Source organism: Ranitomeya imitator, chromosome 6 (assembly GCF_032444005.1).
Source record: "Ranitomeya imitator isolate aRanImi1 chromosome 6, aRanImi1.pri, whole genome shotgun sequence".
NCBI classification, from domain to species: domain Eukaryota; kingdom Metazoa; phylum Chordata; class Amphibia; order Anura; family Dendrobatidae; genus Ranitomeya; species Ranitomeya imitator.
Genome location: NC_091287.1, coordinates 47,266,985 through 47,293,627, shown reverse-complemented (window position 1 = coordinate 47,293,627; position 26,643 = coordinate 47,266,985). Strand labels below are relative to the sequence as shown.

Sequence of the window (26,643 nt, the reverse complement as noted above, 5' to 3'; positions counted from 1 at the left end):
ATTAAGAAACATGCAATGCTTTCCCACAATGAGGAGAAGTCCTGTACTATTACTTCCCAGCTATATCTGAAGTGGTCAGAGCCAGAGACCTCAGATGGGTGAAAGGTTAAGCGGAAACAGATTTTTTAGGACTTTTCCGCCACTTCAAGGGTTTCACATTTTGCATTTCAATCATTGCATTAATAAAAGCTGAAAAACTAATGTAATAAAACACATGCAGAGAATAATACGACGCATTTGTCTTCTTTTTGGCCACGGCATTTAGGTTGAATGATTTTGGTGTCAGCCAGTTATATGTTGGCAACGGTGGCGTGTAAGTGAATGCAAGATACACATAAAATGAAAAAGTGCAAGAGCGTTTCATTCAGGCAGAAAATCTGTATTGAAACATTTTCTGGAACGTTTAGAAAGTCTCCTCATGGTCGTTCATAACACTTAAAATAACTGGAACCAATTTGAGATTCTTTAACCAATCCTGCAACTCATTTAATAGAAGCCAGGAAATGACAAAGGTACTAAACATCTACAATTTGTACTGCTGCTTATTTTTCCCCCATTAGTAATGGGAATATTAGTTTAAAAGATGATTGTTTTTACTACTATTCTACATTCACTTTACGGATCCTTTCTTACGGATCTTTCAGGGTGCATTCAGCATAAGGCACATAGCTCTAACATTCCTCTGGACCCCTGTGCGATCGATGCATGCTAATCCATTGTCTTTTTGCCATCTCTTTGGCTGATACATGTTACTGTACTATGTTTATTTTTTTGCCGCTTATCAAAAAAGCGCTCCTATCAAAATTTGTATCGTCTTAATATATTGCAAATTTGTAATGGAGATTAGGAAATAGCAGGATCGATAGACAAGTAACTGATATGCAAATGATGAGAAAACAGAAACAAAACATCTTGATTTATTCAGTATGGAGAATGCACGCCATGTACAGAAATCCTCGCACTTACAAGCCTCATCTGTTATCAATAGGGTTATTAATGGTTGTCTAAGTAATGTTATGCAGTGCTGAATTTAAATCATCAAGATCCGCTGCTGGCAGATTCCTTTGCAATTGCAGACAAATGAGGCCCCAGATGGGTTCAAAGGGAGACATGCCCAGAGACAGAACACTTAGGCCACTCAGGCTGCTCACATTAGCACCAGCAATCTGCAATCTGTGATCGTCTAGCAGGATCATGGAAGACTTTAGAGAAAACTTCTCACAAGTAGATAATGAGCGCCGCTAAAATCCCACATCCTAGATGTCACTGAATGAAATATTACAGTTGTAAATCTTTATTCATTACATAGTGGAATGTGTTGAGAACAATAAAACTTAAGAATGATCAACGTAAATCACAACTAATATCCCACTGAGGTCTGGAGTTGGAATGATGCTCAAAATCAAAGTGGAAAATAAAGTTACAGTCTGATCCAACTTCAGTGTAAATGCCTAAAGACAAGGAAATGATGCTCAGTAGTGTGTGTGACCTCCACGTTACTGTATGACCTCACTACAACCCCTGGGCATGTTCCTGCTGAGGCGGCGGATGGTCTCCTGAGGGATCCCCTCCCAGACCTGGGCTAAAGCATCCGTCAACTCCTGGACAGTCTGTGGTGCATCGTGACATTGGTGGATGGTGCGAGACATGATGTCCCAGATGTGTTCAATCAGATTCAGGTCTGGGGAACGGGCGGCCAGTTCATAGCTACAATGCCTTCATCTTGCAGGAACTGCTGGCACTCCAGCCACATGAGGTCTGGCATTGTCCTGCATTAGGAGGAACCTAGGGCCACTTCACCAACATATGATAAACCAAAAAACTGGCCTAATGAAGGCACTTCCAATTAAGCAAATCCTACACAAAACCACGGAAGTAATGCCACAGTAGAAGATTTAAAATGTCATTTTATTACATATATGTGAACATTACAGAAATTAACAAAAAAGAAGGGGGGGATAAAAACAACACAAAATAGCCGCAATACCAAAAATATAATGCACTTCAAAGTGCTAAAGGGGATGTTTAGAAAATTAATATCCCATGCTACTCTTACTCACTCCAGCAGTCACAGTGTAAGTTCCAAATATAAATTATACTAATAAATAATAAAAAATCATAATGAATATAAATCATATATCAAAGTGAAACAAAACACTGAGCTGCAGCCTATATCATGACACTATTGCACTATACAAAAAGTCCTAATGTATACAAAAATATATATATTTTTTTTTATTTTAAGGACACAAAAAAATTAATACATAATTAGTAAAGTGCAAAGTGCTTAGTATAAAAAGGATTTTTTTATATTGGAAAAGATTTTCAAATAAATGCCCTTAATACTGAGGTAGCAAAGAAAAGTGCCATATGCCAGAAACTATATAGCAGCTAAATAGTAATTGCAAAAAGTGCATAGTGCTATCCAGAATAGAGCTACAAACCAATACCTATATTGCTGAGATTCAGAAAAAGTGCCATGTGCCAAGACACAGTAGCAGCCAAATGATAAGGGCAAAAGTGCACCGTGCAGACAGGAGTTAAAGAGAGCTAAATATAAGAATAATACATGACCTGTTTGGGCGGCTCAAAAACCCGCAGAACCCGACGCGCGTTTCGCGTATAGCTTCTTCGTTGGGGAAAGTGCACTTTTGCCCTTATCATTTGGCTGCTACTGTGTCTTGGCACATGGCACTTTTTCTGAATCTCAGCAATATAGGTATTGGTTTGTAGCTCTATTCTGGATAGCACTATGCACTTTTTGCAATTACTATTTAGCTGCTATATAGTTTCTGGCATATGGCACTTTTCTTTGCTACCTCAGTATTAAGGGCATTTATTTGAAAATCTTTTCCAATATAAAAAAATCCTTTTTATACTAAGCACTTTGCACTTTACTAATTATGTATTAATTTTTTTGTGTCCTTAAAATAAAAAAATATATATTTTTGTATACATTAGGACTTTTTGTATAGTGCAATAGTGTCATGATATAGGCTGCAGCTCAGTGTTTTGTTTCACTTTGATATATGATTTATATTCATTATGATTTTTTATTATTTATTAGTATAATTTATATTTGGAACTTACACTGTGACTGCTGGAGTGAGTAAGAGTAGCATGGGATATTAATTTTCTAAACATCCCCTTTAGCACTTTGAAGTGCATTATATTTTTGGTATTGCGGCTATTTTGTGTTGTTTTTTTCCCCCCCTTCTTTTTTGTTAATTTCTGTAATGTTCGCATATATGTAATAAAATGACATTTTAAATCTTCTACTGTGGCATTACTTCCGTGGTTTTGTGTAGGATTTGCACCAACATATGGTCTCACAAGGGGTCTGAGGATCTCATCTCGGTACCTACTGGCAGTCAGGTACCACACCATTACTGACCCACTGCCAAACCGGTCATGCTGAAGGATGTTGCAGGCAGCAGATTGCTCTTCATGGCATCTCCAGACTCTGTCACATGTGCTCAGTGTGAACCTGCTTTACAGGATGTGCGCATCCTGTAAAGCACTGCGGAATATGTTAGCGCAATATAAAAATAAAGATTATTATCTGTGAAGAGCACAGGGCGCCGAATTTGCCAATCCTGGTGTTCTGTGCCAAATGCTAAGCGTCAGGCACGGATGCCGGGCCCTCAGACCATCCTCATGGAGTCGGTTTCTAACCGTTTGTGCAGACACATGCACATTTGTGGCCTGCTGGAGGCCATTTTGCAGGGCTCTGGCAGTGTTCCTTCTTGCACAAAGGCAGAGGTAACGGTCCTGCTGCTGGGTTGTTGCCCTCCTACGGCCCCCTCCATGTCTCCTGGTGTACTGGCCTGTCTCCTGGTAGCGCCTCCAGCCACTGGACAGTAGGCTGACAGACACAGCACACCTTCTTGCCACAGCTCGCATTGATGTGCCATCCTGAATGAGCTGCACTACCTGAGCCACTTGTGTAGGTTGTAGAATCCATCCCATGCTACCACGAGTGTGAAAGCACAACCAGCATTCAAAAGTGACCAAAACATCAGCGAGAAAGCATTGGTACTGAGATGTGGTCTGTGGTCCCCACCTGCAGAACCACTCCCTTATTGAGTGTGTCTTGATAATTGCTAATAATTTCCACCTGTTATCTATTCCATTTGCACAACAGCATGTGAAATTGATTGTCAATCAGTGTTGCTTCCTAAGTTGACAGTTTGATTTCACAGAAGTTTGATTTACTTGGAGTTATATTCTGTTGTTTAAGTGTTCCCTTTATTTTTTTGAGCAGTGTATATCTAGAGTATCTGTGACCAGTGGTATATAAGACCAATAGGCTCCGATAATAAAAAAAAAATGTATTTTGTTAATGCCCCTGGAGCTTTTCTGTGCAAATGCTAAAAGTAGTGTAAAAATACTGTGATCATAGTCTTAATCTATAATATTGGTATATAAAATGGTACATGCTCTTATTTGCAAAATAATAAGGACGTGAATTTCAGTCTATTATTACGTTGTAACTATTATTGTTCTGGCCAGAAAGGAGTCACAGAAGGTAAATTTCTTTTTCTTAGGTCAACCAAAGTATAAAATACAACAACAGAAAAAAGAAAGGTGGCACTCACCATCCGATAAAATATTTCTTTATTTAACCCATGACACGGGTACAGCTGGATATTAGCCAATCTCTTCTGTGGACGACGGCCGTTTCGCGCTGACTGCGCTTTAACGGGTCCTATTTAGTCCATGACACGGTTACAGCGGGAGAGGAGTGGATAACTACTGTGGATGACAGCCATTTCGCGCTGACTGCGCTTCAACGGGTCCTATGCATAGGACTCGTTGAGGCGCAGTCAGCACGAAACGGCCGTCGTCAACAAAAGGTATCCGTTCCTCTCCCGCTGTACCCATGTCATGGACTAACTAAAGGAATGTTTTGTCGGATGGCGAGTGCCACCTTTTTATTCTCTGTTTTTGGACTACAATTGATTCCTTCATTTTTTGGTGTGCACCCATATTCCCTCAGTTGTCTGATGTCCAGCTTACACCCAGGTAGATTTCCATTTCAGCTGAGATAATCACAGAGTAGATGCCGGCAATACACCTCTTTTCAGAAAGTATAGAATACATTTTGCACATTTGGTCTTCAGTTTTCAGCTTAAAAACATTTAAAAAATATCAATGTTAATAATCTTTCTATAAAACAATGACCACGGTCTTAAAACGATGCACAGCTTATCTATTGAATACAATAAATTGCATCATAAAAAGAGTACCGGATTCCTCTTGTATTATATTCTAGTATTTCCCTGAAGCGCCTTCTGATTTAAAACTATGCGAGTACGTCGATGTCTAAATCACACAGTGTGCGCATACCCTTTTGGACCCCGTTGAATTGATTCAAAGCTGAAGCACCAATCGGTACATTTTTGCAACAGGAAACTGACATGCTGACAATTTAAATAGCAGCAAAAGTCATTTTCTGCACCCTAAAAACCCAACAGCATTGTCACGATTCCTCCGCTCAGTGTGTGATTGTTATGCTGTCCTATGGACATACTGAGTGTTAGGGCTAGCGGAACGCACCAAATAATAAGATAGGTAGAATAAGGTGCGTTCGCAGCCCTGGGTCCACCGTGCAGAGATGGAACCTGCTGCCAAGTAATGACGGACTATATGGCGGTACAATGTGAATACACGGGTTAACTTCACCCTGTGTGAAGGAAGCGAACCCTGTTAAGTCACATGGCCGCGGTACCGCGCACAAGAGCACAAGCAAGGCGTCTCCGAGCTCAGTCCTAAGACTTGGGATCTGAGTCTGTGAAGACTACTTGCGGTCGACACCGCAACTGGGGTGTCAGTGTAACCAAAATAATAACAAAGGAATGCACGAGAGTGCGTACGGTGCCGCACTGGCGGACGCCACTAACCACCCAGGCTTGGGTCAGGAAAGAGCTGTGAAAGCACACGGCGCCGCACTGGCGGACACAGCAACTAGACGCTGTATTAGTGTGTAACGTGCTGTTGGATAATTCGGGCGCTAGATAGCAATCATACACCTTCCGCGAACAGTCATCCAATAGGGAAGGTTATTTAAAGAGCAACTTTCACTCACAACACACACACGTTTACAAATGTACACTAGCGCATGGCCGTGCGGCCATGCGAGCCTTAAATAGCTGCAGCACGTATAGGACTTTTCAAAGAAGAACCAATGGAATTGCTGCAGTACCTGAGCATGTGACCCTAGATCTCCACTGAGAGATCTTGCCCTGGGCATGCTCAGTGTGCAAAGCAGAACTTAGTCCTAGTACCTACAGGACCTTCCGTGAGAAGGACCAATGGAAGTCGCTGCAGTACCTGAGCATGTGACCCTAGATCTCCACTGAGAGATCTTGCCCTGGGCATGCTCAGTGTGAGCAAAGTAGGACTTAGTCCCAGAAGCGTCTGCTCGCCGCTGCCCAGCACTGGCTTCAATGGCAGAAGCTGGAAAAGCAGCAGTAACCCTATGCACAGAGTGAGACTGAGCAAGACGCTGGGACCGACGTCTCTGCTGAGCAGACTCCACTGCAGCTGGAGAAGAATGGAAGACCGCAGCAGAGATGGTTCGAGATTCCCCCTGTGCAGAGGCGGGAACTCGACACCTAACACTGAGTTGTCAGTGTTTTAACTGACAGCTCGGCTGGCCAATCTTGTGATGGGCATGCTGAGCTGTCGGTGCTTTGATTGACATCTCGGCTGTCTAATCTGGGACTGGGAGGTGCAGGACTTTTTCCAGGTGTTCTGTGTTCTGGAGATTGCCCAATCTATTTAACTGAGCTGTCTGCCTCTCATCCTTGCCAGAAGTAGTTTGTGCTTCTTGGTAAGTGTTTGCCTGGTTCTGGTGTTCTGAGTTCTGATCTTCTGCTGCCTCACCCTTTGGACCATGTTCTGACTACCCCTTTGTCTTGTCCTTTTGCTTGATCCACTATTTTCTGGTATTTTGACCCTTGGACCATGACCTGCCTTACATCTTTGTCTTTTCCCTTGGCTTTCTATGTGTTCTCTTTGTACTGACCCTGGAACGTCTGACTTCTGTGCCTCACCATCTGTCCCTAAGTAGTGATCAGCGTCACAAGCATGTATTTCATTGGTGTAAAATACTGCTGATTTTGTATGCTTGAAATCCACGAGTAAAATCCGCACCAAATAAGCAACCTTAGGCACTTTACCGGAGCACACTTTAAATGGAGGCCAGAAATGTGGTGTGAGCAGAGCCGCACAGACCAGACTCTCGGCATTTATTAGTTATATGACATTCTGTTTATAAGATAATTAGAAATAGTTTTTGCTCTGTGCTTTAAGTACAATCCTCTCCAATGTTGTGGACAAGTAACGATTTGTGATTTTGCTCTAATTTTCCATCTATAACAAGCTCGTTAGCAGCCTAATATCAGTCCATTGGTTCACAGATGAGTGCCGCTCATAATGAAAGGCAGATTTTGTCAAGTTTCATGTACGTAAACATGGCTAGTTGGGCTGGAGAATTTATTTATTTTTTTTCAACCTGCGCCAACACCCGCTGACCTTGGAAAAGTTTTCTCCGGCGTCTGCTTCTAATGAGGGAGAAAGTTGCTGACAAACTTCTTTGGTTACTTGAGTGATGCAGCAAGTGTGTAAAAGACATATTTTCCTCATTTACTGTTCCCAGAGAATTTTTTTTTGTTCTTTTTTTATTGCAATGCGGCAACAATAGAAACTGAGGTAAGGAACAATAAGAGCCTGGAACAGATGGACTGGACTATATGTATGGATGCTTCCCGCTGTGCGACAGGAGCTTCTAACGAGCTGCGGACACAAATCCTACTTTACGCTGCATCTGTTACCATTAAACACGTCTGCATTTTACTCAGTATTTAGAGATGTTGCCAGTTAGGAGGTGGCAAAAAAAAACTATAAAAAAGAGAATATAAAAGAAAACAGCTGCTTTAAATAAAATAATAAATCAGAATGTCCAAACTTATAAATACGTTTCTACCGTTTAACATTATTTTGTTCTTTTACTCTAAATAAAATCAACATTTTTTGCTGGTTAATTTCTTATTATATATTTATAGCAGTAAAAATAAATAAAGATACAGGATATAGGTTTAAAAATAATTTTCTAATTTTCACCAGCAGAGGGAGCTTGCTACTGTTTATAGATTCATGTCAATAGTAACATAGTATGCAGGCAGCGCCCTCTAGTGGTGGCTGTGGATGTCTAAGATGTTTCAATTACATTTCTGTGTTGCACCATTTGGAGCTCTGTATCAGAAAAACAGGTCTTCAACTCCCATAACTTTATATTAAGAAATATATCAGCACAGAATTCCAGACGTAAAAGGGATTTCATGTTTAAAGGGAGAAGATTCCATTTAAAAGGGAATCTTTTACCAGATTTTTACTAACTAATCTGAGATCAGCATGATGTAGGATTAGAGTCCCTGATTCCAACAATGTGTCACTTACTAGGCTTCTTAGTGCATTTTTTTGTAAAATCACTGTTTAATCAGGAGTATATCTCTACAGGACTACTTGTCCTGCTGCCATTTAGTCCACCATATTTATCAGCTTTGTATAATCCTGACTCCCACCACTGATTGGCAGCTTTCTGCCTATGCGCAGTGTACAAAAAAAGCTCTCAATCAGGGGTATGTGCGGGTTTATACAGAGCTCAGCATTCAGAGAACTGATACATTTTCAGTAGAGATTCCCAAGTCTCCAGTTGTCTCATAGACCTTCAGTAGAGCAGAGTCATTCATCCAGAAGGTCGGACCCCCCCCAGTGAACAGCGTGTTATCAGCTATATTTCTCCTCTGCATGGCGCATATTTTTATGACCACACAGTCCTTAGATTATATCAATATTGGCTGGCATATTATCAGGATTATCAGATAAATTATTGCACTGCTCATGTCCTAAAATCTACGTATACTTAGTATGTTCATCTTAGTTCACAATGCAGAAGTGATGACCCCACTTACCTGTGTATGTTGTTTTACTTGATGGAATAAGGTGAAGTACAAAATATAGTCCCACTAAGACTCATCAACAAGCCCCACCCACACTCAGCAACAAGCCCCACCCTCTAATAGGAACAAGTCCCACCCACACTCAGGAACAAGCCCCACCCATACTCAGGAACAAATCTGACTCAGACTCAGCAACAAGCCCCTCCCAGGCTCAGTAACAAGCCCCACCCATACTCGGACAAATCTGATCCAAACTCAGGAACAAGCCCCACCTATGCTCAGGAACAAGCCCCACCCAGGCTCAGGAACAAGCCCCACCCATGCTCAGGAACAAGCCCCACCCAGGCTCAGTAACAAGTCCCACCCATACTCGGACAAATCTGATTCAAACTCAGCAACAAGCCCCACCCATACTCAGGAACAAATCTGACTTAGACTCAGCAACAAGCCCCGCCCATCCTCAGGAACAAATTTGACTTAGACTCAGCAACAAGCCCCACCCACGTTCAGGAACAAGCCCCACCCAGGCTCAGTAACAAGCCCCACCCATACTCGGACAAATGTGATCCAAACTCAGCAACAAGCCCCACCCATGCTCAGGAACAAGCCCCACCCATGCTCAGGAACAAGCCCCACCCAGGCTCAGGAACAAATCTGACTCAGACTCAGCAACAAGCCCCACCCAGGCTCAGTAACAAGCCCCACCCATACTCAGACAAATCTGATCCAAACTCAGGAACAAGCCTCACCTATGCTCAGGAACAAGCCCCACCCAGGCTCAGGAACAAGCCCCACCCAGGCTCAGGAACAAATCTGACTCAGACTCAGCAACAAGCCCCACCCAGGCTCAGTAATAAGCCCCACCCATACTCGGACAAATCTGATCCAAACTCAGGAACAAGCCTCACCTATGCTCAGGAACAAGCCCCACCCAGGCTCAGTAACAAGCCCCACCCATACTCGGACAAATCTGATCCAAACTCAGGAACAAGCCCCACCTATGCTCAGGAACAAGCCCCACCCAGGCTCAGGAACAAGCCCCACCCATACTCGGACAAATCTGATCCAAACTCAGGAACAAGCCTCACCTATGCTCAGGAACAAGCCCCTCCCAGGCTCAGTAACAAGCCCCACCCATACTCGGACAAATCTGATCCAAACTCAGGAACAAGCCCCACCTATGCTCAGGAACAAGCCCCACCCAGGCTCAGGAACAAGCCCCACCCATACTCGGACAAATCTGATCCAAACTCAGGAAGAAGCCTCACCTATGCTCAGGAACAAGCCCCTCCCAGGCTCAGTAACAAGCCCCACCCATACTCGGACAAATCTGATCCAAACTCAGGAACAAGCCCCACCTATGCTCAGGAACAAGCCCCACCCAGGCTCAGGAACAAGCCCCACCCATGCTCCAAGCCCCACCCATGCTCAGGAACAAGCCCCACCCAGGCTCAGTAACAAGTCCCACCCATACTCGGACAAATCTGATTCAAACTCAGCAACAAGCCCCACCCATACTCAGGAACAAATCTGACTTAGACTCAGCAACAAGCCCCACCCACGCTCAGGAACAAGCCCCACCCAGGCTCAGTAACAAGCCCCACCCATACTCAGACAAATGTGATCCAAACTCAGCAACAAGCCCCACCCATGCTCAGGAACAAGCCCCACCCATGCTCAGGAACAAGCCCCACCCAGGCTCAGGAACAAATCTGACTCAGACTCAGCAACAAATCCCACCCAGGCTCAGTAACAAGCCCCACCCATACTCAGACAAATCTGATCCAAACTCAGGAACAAGCCTCACCTATGCTCAGGAACAAGCCCCACCCAGGCTCAGGAACAAGCCCCACCCAGGCTCAGGAACAAATCTGACTCAGACTCAGCAACAAGCCCCACCCAGGCTCAGTAATAAGCGCCACCCATACTCGGACAAATCTGATCCAAACTCAGGAACAAGCCTCACCTATGCTCAGGAACAAGCCCCACTCAGGCTCAGGAACAAGCCCCACCCAGGATCAGGATTAAATCTGACCCAGACTCAGCAACAAGCCCCACCCACATTCCGGAACAAGCCCACCCAGGCTCAGGAACAATCCCCACCCAGGCTCAAGAATGGCAAAATCAAAGGGGGAAACTGTAGAATTGCTGTAGAGCATAAATTATAATCTTGACAAATAATCAACTTTGAAGGTATTCATAAGAAATTCATAGGACTTGATGTACAGACCCTCCCGATAGATAGAACTGACTGAAGTAGAGCGGCTGGAGTTGTGAAAGAGGAGGATGAAATTAGTGCCGATTCCATGTTGAAACTAAATGATCCACATAACATTTTATCACACCCAATTTATTGGGCTACATTGGGCTAGCCTGGCAGGGTGTCAGAGGCTCCTTCGATACAAAGACTCTGACAGTCATTGCCCTCAAAGGTTGAGAATAAACAATTGATTTTGTCAGTAGCGTCTATTTTCTATAGGTAGATTCATTGTTAATCCATTACACCTCACTGTTCAGATATCTTTATATTGTTTCTAGTGAATATTTTTTTATACAAAAATATAAATATATATTATTTTGATATGATTTGATGGTAATATTCTAATATCACAGCGGTGATACTTTTAACCTTATTAAAATGTTTTTGAGAAAGCTGTCTAAATCCATTATTTCAAATATCACACCCCACCGTGATGTTGTAGCATTGCGTCAGCTATGTGGTCACTCAGATTCAATATCCTGTATCTGGTCATTTGGATACGGTCAGAAATTTCAGAAAAGCATCACTGTGGCTTGGTCACCATTAGGATTGGCTGTTCTGATTTGCTATGATGGCGTGCGCTTCTTATTAGATTCTGTAGCTCTGGAGTGTCAGCTATAGTGAATGCATTGTACTAGGAAATTAATTTGCTTTATTTGATACAGTTCTGGATTTTTTATGCTTTCCTTAAACTGACTGAATTAGAGGATATTTAATAAAATAGAGCACGCAGGGACAATATAAGGCACAATAGGTCTCCATAGATTGCTTGACCACAATGAAAATGTAAAGCCATATTAATGTTCCATATTTCTGGGCCTTTTTCTAATAAAAAGATGTATTGTTCTTCACTACTAATAAAATGTAATCTTTTCTTTTTTCCAGTTTAGATTAAACATGTCAGGCGTCCTTTCTTCACGCATTGTCCATATCCTTTTTGTCCAAAATAAGATATTAAAAGGGAACGTTACAGCAGGTTTTCCCAATATAAACTAAAGCCACCTAAGATAGAAACAAAATGAGCAAAAACCCTGCTGTAAGTAAAGCGTGATAGTAGATATAAATAACATAGAGTAGATAGTTATCACTGTTTTTGGTAAGCCATCCCACCACAACAAGGTGTACAGAAATCGGGATAGTCCTATACAATATTTAATGGTGAAACCTTATAATTTATCAAAAATGACCTCAATGTGAATAAGGGCAGAGCAAGACCGGAGCCCGACTGTGGACACCCAGCCATGGGAAGGTATATAAATGCAATGCCCAGCTCAGTAATCACTTACAGCAGGGTCGCGCCTGCGCAATTCAGGCACAGGCCTATGCAGGCGCACTTTGCTCTGTCCTGTAATGCACATGCGCCGGTTACAGCAAAGTGCCCTTCTGCAGAACCAGTGCTTCAGTTGCACAGATGCAAGATTTACAACTCTGTGGGGATGAAGTAAGATGCATCATCCACATCAATCAAGGCTGAAGGACATGAATGCAGAGTTACAGGAAGTGCTGGGCAAAGACCACCAACTTCCATCAGACCAGACACCTCCAATTACCATATGATGTGAGAACATTTTAAAAGGGATTTTTCAGATATGCAGTAGTAGTTGGGGGATACTATACAGATTGTTGGACAGGTTACCTTTAAATATTAACCCTGCTGTTGTCTTCGGTCAAAAACGACCGACCTTGAACTTCAATATTCTTTAAAATATTCAAGATGCGGCTCTGAAACCATCCGACCGACCCATCCTCATTTAAGTCAATCAACCACAAGTTTCAGAACCGCATCTTGAACACCCCCAACAATACCAAAGTTCAAAATAGGTCTCCCCAGACTGAAGACAACAGCAGGGTTAAGGTAGTTAATGGGAAGAAAAAGTACTGATCTGGTAAAATATGATAGGCGCCCGTTTCAGTCAATGACTTCTGGGCAGGATCACCGCCTACTCCTTTGTGTGTTTGTAGGCCTCAATGAAAGTAGGTGACTTCCTTAGAACCAGGAATGATGTATTTACCACTATACAACTAAATATAATCCCTAATTTACTAGGATTGATGTAGTTGACCGTTATACCAGAAGAGATATGCACGAGATTTTGCAGCCTGTACCCATCATGCATCGAAAGCTCAAAAAAAAAAAAAAAACGAGCTCCTACCCAGATGACTACAAATTAAATATTTTAGTAACCTGCTAGATCACCAGTAATATTATTTCTCAGATCACTGGATCAGCAGGGAAGGTTACAGAAACCACAAGAGGCAGATGGAATCAACAGTCTTTTGGAGACACAATGAGACTATAAAGCACTTTATCAACAGGAAAGTATGAAATGAATCACCAGGGACTGGATTCTAAATAAGTCATCAGTGAATCAATAGTACACCCGCAAAGTAACTAGTCATTGCTGGATGGAAACGAGGCCCCATTCAGACGTCCAGTTTTTTTTTTTTGCGGACTGACTGATTGTCATCAGTGTCCTGGATTTGATTTTCATTCATTTTTGGTGCAGGTGCTCGTTTTTACTATGAGGATGACATCTGAGTGCTATCCTTTTTTTTTTTTATAGACTAATTCTGTGGAATAGGTGTGATCCACAAATTGGATAAAAAATGGACAAATGCACGAATTACCGTATATAGTCGAGTATAAGCTGAGAATTTCAGCCCATTTTTTTAGGCTGAAATTGCCCCTCTCTGCTTATACTCGAGTCATTCCCAGGGGTCGGCAGGGGAGGGGGAGCGGCACCCGTCTAATAAGACTCACCTGCTCCTGGCGCGGTCCCTGCATCTTCGGTCTCCGGGCGCTGACAGCTTCTTCCTGTATTGAGCGGTCACATGGTACTACTCATTACAGTAATGAATATGCGGCTCCACCCCGCATGAGTCCATAATTTCATCTACGCTTGTTGCTAGCAATTTTGTATAGTCTGCATAGGGTCCTTTATAAACCCTCACCCAACTAGGGATCTGTTCTTGGGTACTGGACTTTTAGATGACATTTCAGAAATGACGTAAGTTGAGGTGATAAAATCAAACCTGAAATACTGCCTTCTTATTTCAGCATCCCCCCTGAATACCACCCTCCCCATTGGGTACTTTATGTAGACAATAGATGTGATGGTGGCAGTGTCTATATCTGGGATCCATATTAAATCTGTCCTCATGTTTGCCTTCCTGGCTCTGTCTTTTTCTGAGCATGCACAGGTACAGGCTGCAAAATTTCCTGTTGCTGAACGGCCAGAGGTTGCGTAAATCAAAGGACCATCATGGACATATCTAATGTCAGCGCTGTGGAGTTGGAGTCCACTTTGGTGGAGTCGGAGTTGGCGTAAAATAGACTGACTCCTAAAATATGTAATAAATTGGGTACAGTAGTACAATGCAGGATGTGTAGAATATTTTTCCATAAAAATTTGGGAAAGTTATGAAATGTCCTATAAGTGTCTGTTCTGTTCCTAATCTAAGGATCTGGGCTTTTAGTTGAGATGAATCTGTGCTGCACTTTTTGTACATGCTCCGTAGTGACCAGTGCTGTGGAGTCGTAGTGGAGATGAATCTGTGCTGCACTTTTTGTACTTGCTCAGAAGTGAAGTAAGTATGAGGGAGTCAGAGTCAAGAGTCGGAGGTTTGGCTTACCGATTCTACACCCTTGTCGAATGTGTCCTATAATTTACATACCATACTCCAAGGGGAACATTAACATGCATATGAGTGGTATTTGTGCAAAAAAAGAATTGTAGATAGCACTCACTGGTCCTTAAAACTTCTTGCTTTATTCAAAAACTTAAAACGTCATGGCTAGAGGAACAGGTTCCCATTGAAGCGCCGTATAGCGTGAAACGGCCGTCGTCAGCACTGGCTCGCACGTCCGATTAACCTGTTCCTCTAGCCATGACGTTTTAAGTTTTTGAATAAAGCAAGAAATTTTAAGGACCTGTAAGTGCTATCTCCAATTTATTCTTTTTTACACAAATTATGCACTGTTTTTCTGGATGAGCACCCGGAGTCCACAGGTGCGATCTAAATTCAGAGGGCATTAACCGAGCAGTTGGCAATCTTGCCCAGTAGCAGTGCCGTCGGACTTTTTTCTTTTGATATATGCATATGAGTGTTATGATATGGATGAGGCATTTTAATCTTTCACATGGCATTGCATATCAAGTTTTAGCAAGTGCACAATTCCTTTAGTGTCACATTTCACAGAAATCACATTGAATTGATATTTTACTTCATGGACATTTTTTGCATCTTAATTTAATTACTATACAATGTTGTTTAACTGAAACATACATGTTCTAGTATACAAAGTTTTCCTTTTGCTGTGTTTCTTTCGTGAGAACGAACAATTTAAACGCATAAGACAAAAGCTGTTAGTGCTTTAGGTTAGAAATAAAAAATCCAAATAAATGTGGAAAACACATTATGTAGCTTTCATGTTTCAGTAGAAAAATATCACCAAAAAGAAAAAAATATATATCAGAGTAGAAGGCTTACACGTTGCAAGGCCTGGCACGTGGCACACTTCTATCGGTTACGATCATAAAAGTTTACGGGACTTTTTTGCACCGAACACAAAGTGTGGGGGATTCTGAAAGTTTATTCAAGTAATATTATGTCCAGGCCTCATAAAGAACTTTCTGACCTCTGGAAACCAAAGCCGGCATGCAGACTGTGATAATGTTAAACTTATTACCTTATTTTATTTCCCTATTACATTCCTTTTGATCAAAAACAGACTTACGCGTGGTTTTCATGAATCAATTACCATTGCAGTTTGTTTTATAAGAGGCATGCTGCGAAAATATGACCAGTTTTTAACACACAAAAATGAAATATCAATGTTCCATTAAACAAAAAGTGGCTTTTTATTGGGATCGCAAATGTTTCGAATGACATGCATTGGCTGAGGATAAAGTAAACATGTGCAAAAATGAAATCCGAGAAGTGTCATAAAAGTGACCTGTTTACAAAGCAGGTATTGAAGGGAAGCATCAAGCAGTGTTCAACTTTGAGCTTCTTGAGGGGTCCGCCAATTATACGCATTTTTCATAGTCAAAGTCGGGATGGACACATATATCACGTTGGTTTTGGAATAAATTCGACAATACGTAAACAAAGTCTATGTAAACATTAGTTCCAGAGAACTGTATATATCCAGTGAAATAATAAATGTCCATTTCTTTAAAGAGATTTTACAGTGGAGAAACATTTTTGGGAAAGTGCTCAGAGAGGTTCATCTTCAAAGATCTTCAGCTTTTTTTCCGATGCTCCTCTGGTTCTCAGATGCATATCTATTCTCCCTGGTCTTTACTTCTTTGTTGTCTTGACGCAAAGAAACTGTTGAGAGATGCACATTGAGCCCGTCTCTAGCCGTAGTAGTGACTTACTGAAGTCAATGCAAGACGTTTCCTAATATTTTGAGTATTTTGAGAAGGAACAAAAGATAGACACCATTGGCGAGCAGATGAGAGTCAGAACAGGAGATATTGGTGAGAGGGTGTAAGTATCGCCTTTTTGTTTTTTTGCACCCATTCTATCCTTTCCAAACCCCATTAAATAGTCACCTCAAATTGAGTCTTTGCTCCAGCTGATCACACAGTCCTAAGCACCAAGACGCTACCCATGATCAACTTCATTTGAAGCTTGGGTTGTCCAAAGTAAAATATGTGAATACATTTATAGGAGGCAATAGTTTTTTGTTTTTTTTTGGCCATGCTCCTTATAATAAAATTGCCCAATAATTATTTGGCTGTGCTTATTTTAGATCTTTGTGTCTTTAGAACATTTATAGCTAGGTTTGCATGTACATTGTCCTGGACACCACCACACAGAGACATTGCATCAATCAGTTGTCCTGCTGTGGCTACCAGTGAGACTTTATATACATGACAAAGCCTGAAGGTGGCACATCTAGTCCCTATCATTTTTGTAAGGTTCTTGGCAGCAGTCCACAATTGGGTCCCAGTATATACCTAATTCAAAAGAAACTTGTGGGCCGCTCTACCTTCTCAGCTAATTGATATTGGACCTATTTGCCTGTTAATATTTGCAACTATTTTATTTAAAACAAGCACTTTCTATAAGCATACTTACCAACATGTCCAAATCCAAGCAAGGGGTTCTCCAGCTTTTGAGTACATTTTTTATTTAACATAAATGTATTTGGGGTTAAAACATTTTTTTATGGGTTCTCAATTAAAAAGGTATTCTCAAGTTGTCTCTTGAGCAGCCTAGAGCTATGTAATCTTCCTGGGTTCTGGCAGGGAGGGCTCTCCTAATTGTCTGATGGTTCTGGTGAGTAGCAGAGCAGTAGTGTTAGTAGAATTATAAATTGCAGCACAACTTATACTGTAACACATTCAGCTATCAGTCATCTGTTGGTATACACTGCTATCACTGTATTTACATATAGAGATAACAGGACATTTAAACAAGCCCACACTTAAGCTTTAGTCACACTAAACGACTTACCAACGATCACGACCAGCGATACGACCTGGCCGTGATCGTTGGTAAGTCATTGTGTGGTCGCTGGAGAGCTGTCACACAGACGGCTCTCCAGCGACCAACGATCAGGGGAAAGACTTCAGCATCAATTAAACTGTCTTCAACGATGCCGAAGTCCCCCTGCAGCACCCGGGTAACCAGGGTAAACATCGGGTTACTAAGTGCAGGGCCGCGCTTAGTAACCCGATATTTACCCTGGTTACCATTGTAAAAGTAAAAAAAAAAAACACTACATACTCACATTCTGATGTCTGTCACGTCCGCCGCCGGCGTCCACAGGGTTAAAACTGCTTTCGGCAAGAGCGCTGCTAATGCACGCACTGCTGCCGAGAGCTTCCCTGCACTGTGTCAGCACCGACAGTAACAGCGGTGACATCACCTCTGTGCTCTGCTTTACGGCCGGCGCTGACACAGCAACGCTCCTGCCGAAAGCAGTTTTAACCCTGTGGACGCCGGGGGGGGGGACGTGACAGACATCAGAATGTGAGTATGTACTGTTTTTTTTTTTAACTTTTACAATGGTAACCAGGGTAAATATCGGGTTACTAAGCGTGGTCCTGCGCTTAGTAACCCGATATTTACCCTGGTTACAAGTAAACACATCGCTGGATCGGCGTCACACACGCCAATCCAGCGATGACAGCGGGTGATCAGCGACCAAAAAAAGGTCCTGATCATTCCCCAACGACCAATGATCTCCCAGCAGGGACCTGATCATTGGTCGCTGTCACACAACGAGATCGTTAGTGGGATCGTTGCTACGTCACCAAAAGCGTGACGTTGCAACGATATCGTTAACGATATCGTTATGTGTGACGGTCCCTTTAGGGACAGCGAGAGCCAGGATTTGTAGACCTGCTCTGGAAGAAACAGTGCTGTGTGCAAGTGATTTTGCAAGATTTATAATAGCTTGTCAGGAGCTGAAAAGGAGTGGGTGGAGGTGAGTAGATAACTGCTGTATAGAAATTAATTGGCTGGAGAAAGGTGGCTGGTATGTTAAGAGTTAACGTCTCTCCTGAAATGTAACCACTTCATACTCCTGGCCAGCATCTAGCAGGCACTAATGGCTGAGCTCCATGAAAACAAGCTTTACACTATGAAAGATAAACGTTCTCCTTGCAGGAAAATGACAGCAGATAGAAAAAACATGTCAATGGCAAACTCCCTTTTTTCATGCTAATTACAACACTTTAATAACTTGAAAATACCCTTTTAACTCATTCTGCATCCAGCAAAAACAGTGCAACACATAGGTTATATAAAGCAAACGGTGCGAACATTTTAATCTCAAATTAAAAAATGATAGCTCCAATTACATGTATTTCAGTAAAAAAGACAACCTCTTTAATATGCTGGTATTGTTTCCCAGAAGTAGACAGTCCAGGCAAATTCAGGACAGTTGGCAGCTGTCTGTCAGCTGTACCCTTCTTTCAATATATTGCGTGGAAAACTTTCATAACCTTCCTATATGCATTTAAGAGTGGTTTCAGTAGTCATTTTGTGTATTACTGTTCCTAAATTCAGATTTCTTGGAAACATTTCGATGCAGGAAGCAATTGAGAATGATAAAAGCAGTGTTCCTTAGAAAATATCTATCTTTTTTTTTAACCAGATGGTCCTATTGTGAAATCTTTGCGGCTATTATATTTTTACCACAAGCCAAACTGAACATTGGAATTATATATGTTCAGTAATTATCCGCATGTGGTTTTTCTGGCAGTAAAATACTAGGTGCTGGTTATAGTGACACATAGACCCGACATTCTGTAGTCTTGTGATCATCATGTTGCATCAAGAGTCACTTCCTTTCGCAAATATCTAGAAGGAAATGAGGTTGGAGAACAATGTTCATATTGAATTAGTAGGATTATAATTTTACTAGATGGTGGCCCGATTCTAACGCATAGAGAATATGTATGTATGTATGTATATAGCAGCCACATAGTATATAGCACAGGCCACGTAGTATATAGGAGCTATGTAGTATATAGCAGACAAATACTACGTGGCCTGTGCTATATACTATGTGGCTGCTATATATATACATACATATTGTAGAATACCCGATGTGTTAATACAGGCCACGCAGTAAATAACAGTGGCCACGCAGTATATAACACTGGCCACGTAATATATAGCACAGTCCACGCAGTATATACCACAGCCACATGTGAAACCCAAGCTCTGGCGCCGGCACTCCAGAGCGGAGCATGCGGCCACATAGGAATACACAGAGCTGCACGCTCCGCTCCCAAGTGCTGGCGCCAGAGCTTGGGTTTCACATGCGAGACACGGACGTGTTTCTCGCATGTGTGATCCCGGCCATATACCGCATGGCTGCTATATGCTACCTGGCCAGTGTTAGATACTATGTGGGCTGTGCTATATAGTACGTGGCCAGTGTTATATACTGCATGGGCTGTGTTTTATATTATGTGGCCAGTGTTATATACTATGTGGGCAGTGTTATATACTGTTTGAGCTGTGTTATATACTGCGTGGCCACTGTTATTTACTGCATGGCCTGTATTACCGCATCGGGTATTCTACAATATGTATGTATGTATATAGCAGCCACATAGTATATAGCACAGGCCACATAGTATTTATCTGCTATAAACTACATAGCTCCTATATAGTACGTGGCCTGTGCTATATACTATGTGGCTGCTATATACAATCATACATACAGCCAGGACAGGCAGCTGGCGAGAGAGACCAATCAGGGATTTCCGTGACGGAAGTTGCTGACAGAAAGACAGACAGGCAGACAGAAAGACGGAAGTACCCCTTAGACAATTATATAGTAGATTGCTGAAATCATCCTCAAGTCTTATTTTAAAATAAAGAATTTTTAAAGTGTAACCCTGGTTATAGCTACAAAAGTGTCTCAAGTTAAAAGATTAAAATCGTTGATGGTGGATTCCACACTCCACCCATAACCACGCACAGGGTCGGACTGGCCCACAGGAGAACAGGAGAATCCTCTGGTGGCCCACTTACCCCCAACATCAGCAATAGTTGACCATTACATTCATTCTCTATGTACAGACAAAAGCAGGATCTCATCATTCATTCAACAAACTACCTAGTTTATATAGAAGAAGCAGACGTAAATTTGCGAAAGAGGGTAACAAAATATTTGCATGAAACGAAATAGTGGACCACCCAAGTCAATGTTACTGAAGTGTCCTTGCCACCGCAGTCCGACACTGACCACACACCAAACACCATGGTTTTTGGCTCCTAACTGTTGTTGCAGCTTATATTAATTTCTTTGTGCCAATTTTTATTGTTCTGTGAATGAACACTTCTAGGGACTATGCTGCAGCAGATATGATACATGCAAGGGGTCCAACTGGCTATCAATAATATCCAATAGCCAGTTATACGGTATGTCACACATGTGTTCTTATCCCTCAATATTATATGTATATATATATATATATATATATATATAAACTGTATTTTCTGGCGTATAAGACTACTTTTTAACCCTTGAAAATCTTCTCAAAAGTCGGGTATCGTCTTATACGCCAGGTGTCGTCTTATAGGGCAGGTGCGGAGTAATCTGCGGTCGCCGCATATTGTGGGGGGAGCGACCCCAATGACGAGGTGAGGGGGAACCTCACCGGGAAGGTGTAAAGGTACCGTCACACTTAGCGACGCTGCAGCGATACCGACAACGATCCGGATCGCTGCAGCGTCGCTGTTTGGTCGCTGGAGAGCTGTCACACAGACCGCTCTCCAGCGACCAACGATGCCGGTAACCAGGGTAAACATCGGGTAACTAAGCGCAGGGCCGCGCTTAGTAACCCGATGTTTACCCTGGTTACCATCCTAAAAGTAAAAAAAAACAAACACTACATACTTACCTACAGCCGTCTGTCCTCCAGCGCTGTGCTCTGCTCTCCTCCTGTACTGGCTGTGTGAGCACAGCGGCCGGAAAGCAGAGCGGTGACGTCACCGCTCTGCTTTCCGGCTGACCGACGCTCACAGCCAGTACAGGAGGAGAGCAGAGCACAGCGCTGGAGGACAGACGGCTGTAGGTAAGTATGTAGTGTTTGTTTTTTTTTACTTTTAGGATGGTAACCAGGGTAAACATCGGGTTACTAAGCGCGGCCCTGCTCTTAGTTACCCGATGTTTACCCTGGTTACCAGTGAAGACATCGCTGAATCGGTGTCACACACGCCGATTCAGCGATGTCTACGGGGAGTCCAGCGACGAAATAAAGTTCTGGACTTTCTTCCCCGACCAGCGACAGCACAGCAGGGGCCTGATCGCTGCTGCCTGTCACACTGGACGATATCGCTAGCGAGGACGCTGCAACGTCACGGATCGCTAGCGATATCGTCTAGTGTGACGGTACCTTAAGTGAAGCAGAGGCAGAGAAGGAGATAATAGGATACAAGGGCGAGCCAGTTTTGCATAACTCTGGCATCCCAGACGCTGACAGTGTGCTTCACTTACACCTTCCTGGTGAGGCGCTCCCTCACCTCGTCATCGGGACCACTCACCCCCCTATATACGTCGACCGCAGATTGCTTCGCACCCACCCTATAAGACTACACCCAGCATATAAGACAACCCCCGACTTTTGAGAAGATTTTATATTTTAACTGGAAAAGTTGGGGGTCGTCTTATACGCCCAGTCGTCTTATACGCCGGAAAATACGGTATATAGATCTGTATATAAAATACTTTTAGCACAACACAATAAACTGCTTTAAGCAGGGAAAACAGTTGTATGTAAAGCAGTAAACTAGCTGCAAAGTGGCACATAAGTTGAAAAATATAGCACACATTGCTGTAGTTAAAGGGGTTGTCCATTTTATTATTTTATTGGCTTGTAAGACATAGATGACTAGAGCCACTGAGCCCAGTGATTGGCTGCCGTGGTCACATGTGGTGTAGCCTCGACCTCGACGTGGCAGCCTATGAACAACGACCGGAGCAGCGGTGGTGAGTCAGTGCTGGACATGGGGAGAATGAGTAACTTCTCTCTCTTTGTTGTTTTATAGATTTGTAATCCAGTAGAAAATTAAAAAAAATAAATAAAACTGACAACCCCTTTAAGGCTGTGTGCACACGTTGTGTTTGTGCTGCGTTTTTTCAGTGCAGATTTTCCTGACGCCAGCAAAGTGAATGAGAATCCTGAAGTCTCATGCTTTTTTTTGACTTGCAGATTTAAATCTGCAGCATGTCAATTCTTTCAGCGTTTTTGCTGCATATTTCCCTCATACTGATTAATGGGGAAAAATCTGCACCAAAAACGCAAGTCAAGAACGCAGCAAAACGGGCATTTTTGTCCCTGTGTATCTCCTGCCAAGAGAAAAATTTCTGCACTAAATGTTTAACGTTTGCACGAACCCATCTGTTTCGATTGTTACATTTAATCTGTTTTTATCAAACTTTAATGTACGGTATTTAATAAAGCACAAACATTAGAAAATCATAGAAATCATATAAAATATGCAACTAAGCAGGCTGCAAGATAACAAGGGCTGCAATAGTGGAGACAATAATATAGAAATTATGTTATCACCTGTGCTAAAAAAAAAACATCCTGTGCAACAAAACACCCAAATATGTCCATAACAGCACAATGTGGGCTGTGAAAGTTAAAACTTGGCTAATAAGAAAAATCCTGAACGATCCCACAAAATAAAAAGTCTAAACAACAACAAAAAACAAAGTGGGATTAGAACAATAAAAGGGAGTGGAGAAATCATCGAAGAACCTATCCATCGAGACTAGAGGCATAAAAACTTCTCACTGCACTGGGCAGGAGGGGGGCACAGATTGCCAATGGATAACACCAAGGTAATGGTTGACATTTTTCTTGAGAGATGACAATGAATCATGGCCAGTTGAGAGAAAGCAATGGTGTAGAGCATGGTAGGGTTGTTCCCCAAAGCTGCCATATTTAAAAAGGTGGGCAACTCCAACACTTACACATCTCCAGCAAGAGTTGGAGTGGGACACCATAGGGCAGGCACAACACCCGGAGAGAGTTTTGTAATTATGAGACCTCGTGGGTCTGGGCAATTGTAAATGTCTTGTCAATTAACAATTAGCTGTGTCATGTTAATTATCAACTAAAGCAATGTGTCTCTGCTATGGCTGATCAACAGCAAGGTATATTCTGGGCAGCATTTTAATTTACTTAAATAACTAATAATCAACTTTGTTTTTATTTTAGACACTTTGGAGTCTGGACCACATAAATGTCAAAGGTGAGTCAGCTGCTTTACATTTGTGGTGTGCATAGAATCGAGATCAGTCCTTTTAAACCCTTTACGTCCAATGACAGATATATCCATCTTTGGACGCCTCCCCCTATTTTGGTGCGGGCTCTGGCGTTGAGCCTGCACCTTTTCCGGCCCATGACAGCTGATCTGATCAGCTGTCATGTGCCCCTAACAGCCGCGGTTGGAATCGCGATCCACCCGTGGTTGTTACCATGTTAAATGCTGCTGTGAAACTCTCACAGCGGCATTTAACATGCATGCGCAGGAAGCACGTCATTAACCCTGCCCATCGGCACCCATGTCACATGACCGTGAGTCGCTGATGGGTTGGCATGACAGCCAAGGGTCTGCAGGAGATCCCTGTGGATGTCATTGCTACCCAGCAGTCGGCGCTCATAGCAAGAGAGTATTTCTGCTACATAGAGCAGGACTGCGGCCTTGCTCTATGTAGCATAAGCGATCGGATGATTGCAGCTTCTAGTGTCCCATGGGGACTATTAAAGCAAGTGAAAAAAAAAAAATATATAAAACTTCAGCTCACCCCCCATTCGTCCCATTCAGAATTAAACAGTTAAAAAAAAATACAAAAATACACATACTTGATATCATCACATTCAAAATCACCTGATCTATCAATATATAAAAAGAATTCGATCGGTAAATGGCGTAGCGAGAAAAAAAATCAAAGTGCAACATTGCAATAAAATACAATAACAGACAATCAAAAGATTGTATCTACACCAAAATGGTATCAATAAAAACGTCAGATCGGTGCACAAAAAATAAGCCCTCATGGAGCTCCAGATCACGAAAATTAGAGACGCTACGGGTCTCGATAAATGGCGACTTTTTTTTTCTTTTTGGCAAACTTTGGATTTTTTTTTTCATCACTTAAATACAAAATAACTTATACATGTTTGGTGTCTACAAACTCGTAATGACCTGGAGAATCATGATAGCAGATCAATTTTGTAACTTAGTGAACATGGTAAAAAAAAAATCCAAAAAACAATTGTGGAATTGCACTTTTTTGCACTTTGAATTTTTTTTCCTGTTTTCCAGTACACGGTATGTTAATAACAATGGTGCCATTCCAAAGTACAACTTGTCCCGCAAAAAAACAAGCCTTCACATGGCCATATTGACGGCTCTGGGAAGAAGGGGAGCAAAAAATAGAAACGCAAAAAAAAGTTGACATATTACATACAATAGGTTGCCCTGTAGAGTAGAGCAAAAAATTTTGCAGGAGCCTGGTTCAGTGGCCATGGATTACTGGCAGACAAGAGCCCTGTGACCCTCTAACATTCGTGGCACCTCTACTCATTAGAGGATGTAGCATTGGGCTAATCAGAAGAACCAGGGATGCTGAGGCAAGAAGAAGTTCACAGGGTTCTGGTCTGGCAGCTATAGCCTTCCAACGTGGCCGATGGACCAGGCTTCTGTGAATCTTCTTGCTCAACTCTAATGCCTCGTAATTATTCTAATGACTATTATGTGAAGTTGCGTATTATAAGATGAAAAAAGTTGATAATTTATTAATTGATTGATACTTTTTAATAGATGAGCTGATGCAATTGTGTTTCTTTCACTTAATCTAGTGCAGTTAATAAAAAAGGGGCCAGCAAAGATGAGACGTACTGGAGGGAGATCAATGCAGCGATGGCCTTAACGAATCTGGCACAAGGAAAAGACAAACTGCAGGGGACCACTAGCTGCATCATTCAGAAATCATCACATATATCAGAAGTTAAGACTGTCAAAGTGCCACTAATTCAGCAATATCAATGAACGGGACTCGGCCTCCAACCTAAAATGGAGCACTCGGGACTGGTCATCACAACCACAAGCATGTTTCTGCCTTAGGACATTTTGTAGACTTTTCAAAACCAGTTCCACCAGACTTGGACTTCCATGTATAATATCTTCTACCCAGGACATGTAAATTTTTACGTCTTATGTTTTTTTATTTTTAACCAAAATACTAACTTATTTTATGCTATAGAGCATAAATATTCAGCTTATAAGAAAAACTGTCTGCCTTGCTTCTACCATATGTGCCTTGCCTTTCAGTAATAAGCTAGAACGTGGGCATGATATGAAATATTTATGCCTTAAATTATGAATGCCGTAAAAAAAATGTTTATATTTAGTCTCGGACTTTTTGTATTCGGGTAACCTGAACTAAAATTTTACCAAAGCCAGAAATGATGCATTCATTCCAATGGACGATTGGCAATTATTGATATGCCTTGTTGTTGTTTTCTACTGTCAGATAATGTAAATTACCAATGATGAGATATCTTCATGAGATAAGACTATCAGAAAATTCAAAAAGTCTTCTTTTTTTTTATAATAAATGAAAAAAAATTTGCAATAAAATGAAAAGTTGATAAAACTTTCAGAATTTCATACATTTTGCTGGTGATTCTGGACAAGTTTGTTAAATCCTTTTACCCAAGTCAATACATTTCAGGTTACTTTCAGGGCAGTCGTTCAACTGGTAATAAATGCTTTCTGTAATATAATTAATTTAGAACACTACACCTCATTTACTAATAAGTTGTTTTTATGATGTTGATAGAACGTTAATGAATTGTAATAATGGTTATTCCCAAAACAAAATTATTTCGGAGCTTTGTAGCAAAATAATGGTGCACCAAC

General features: G+C 41.9%; 1 protein-coding gene across 2 annotated transcripts in view; it reads left to right on the top strand.

Moving 5' to 3' along the window:
• MKX (mohawk homeobox) overlaps positions 1-26,390 on the top strand; it is a 120,272-nt gene extending 93,882 nt beyond the window's left edge. Inside the window, exons 6-7 of one of the 2 annotated variants that reach the window (XM_069729624.1) lie at positions 23,934-23,967; positions 25,581-26,390. In XM_069729624.1, the coding sequence (XP_069585725.1) occupies positions 23,934-23,967; positions 25,581-25,770 (224 nt within the window). In that variant the 3' untranslated portion in view covers positions 25,771-26,390. The remainder of the gene's footprint in view (positions 1-23,933; positions 23,968-25,580) is intronic. The other variant, XM_069729625.1, reaches the window with a different exon arrangement.
• The last annotated feature ends 253 nt before the right edge of the window (positions 26,391-26,643 follow it).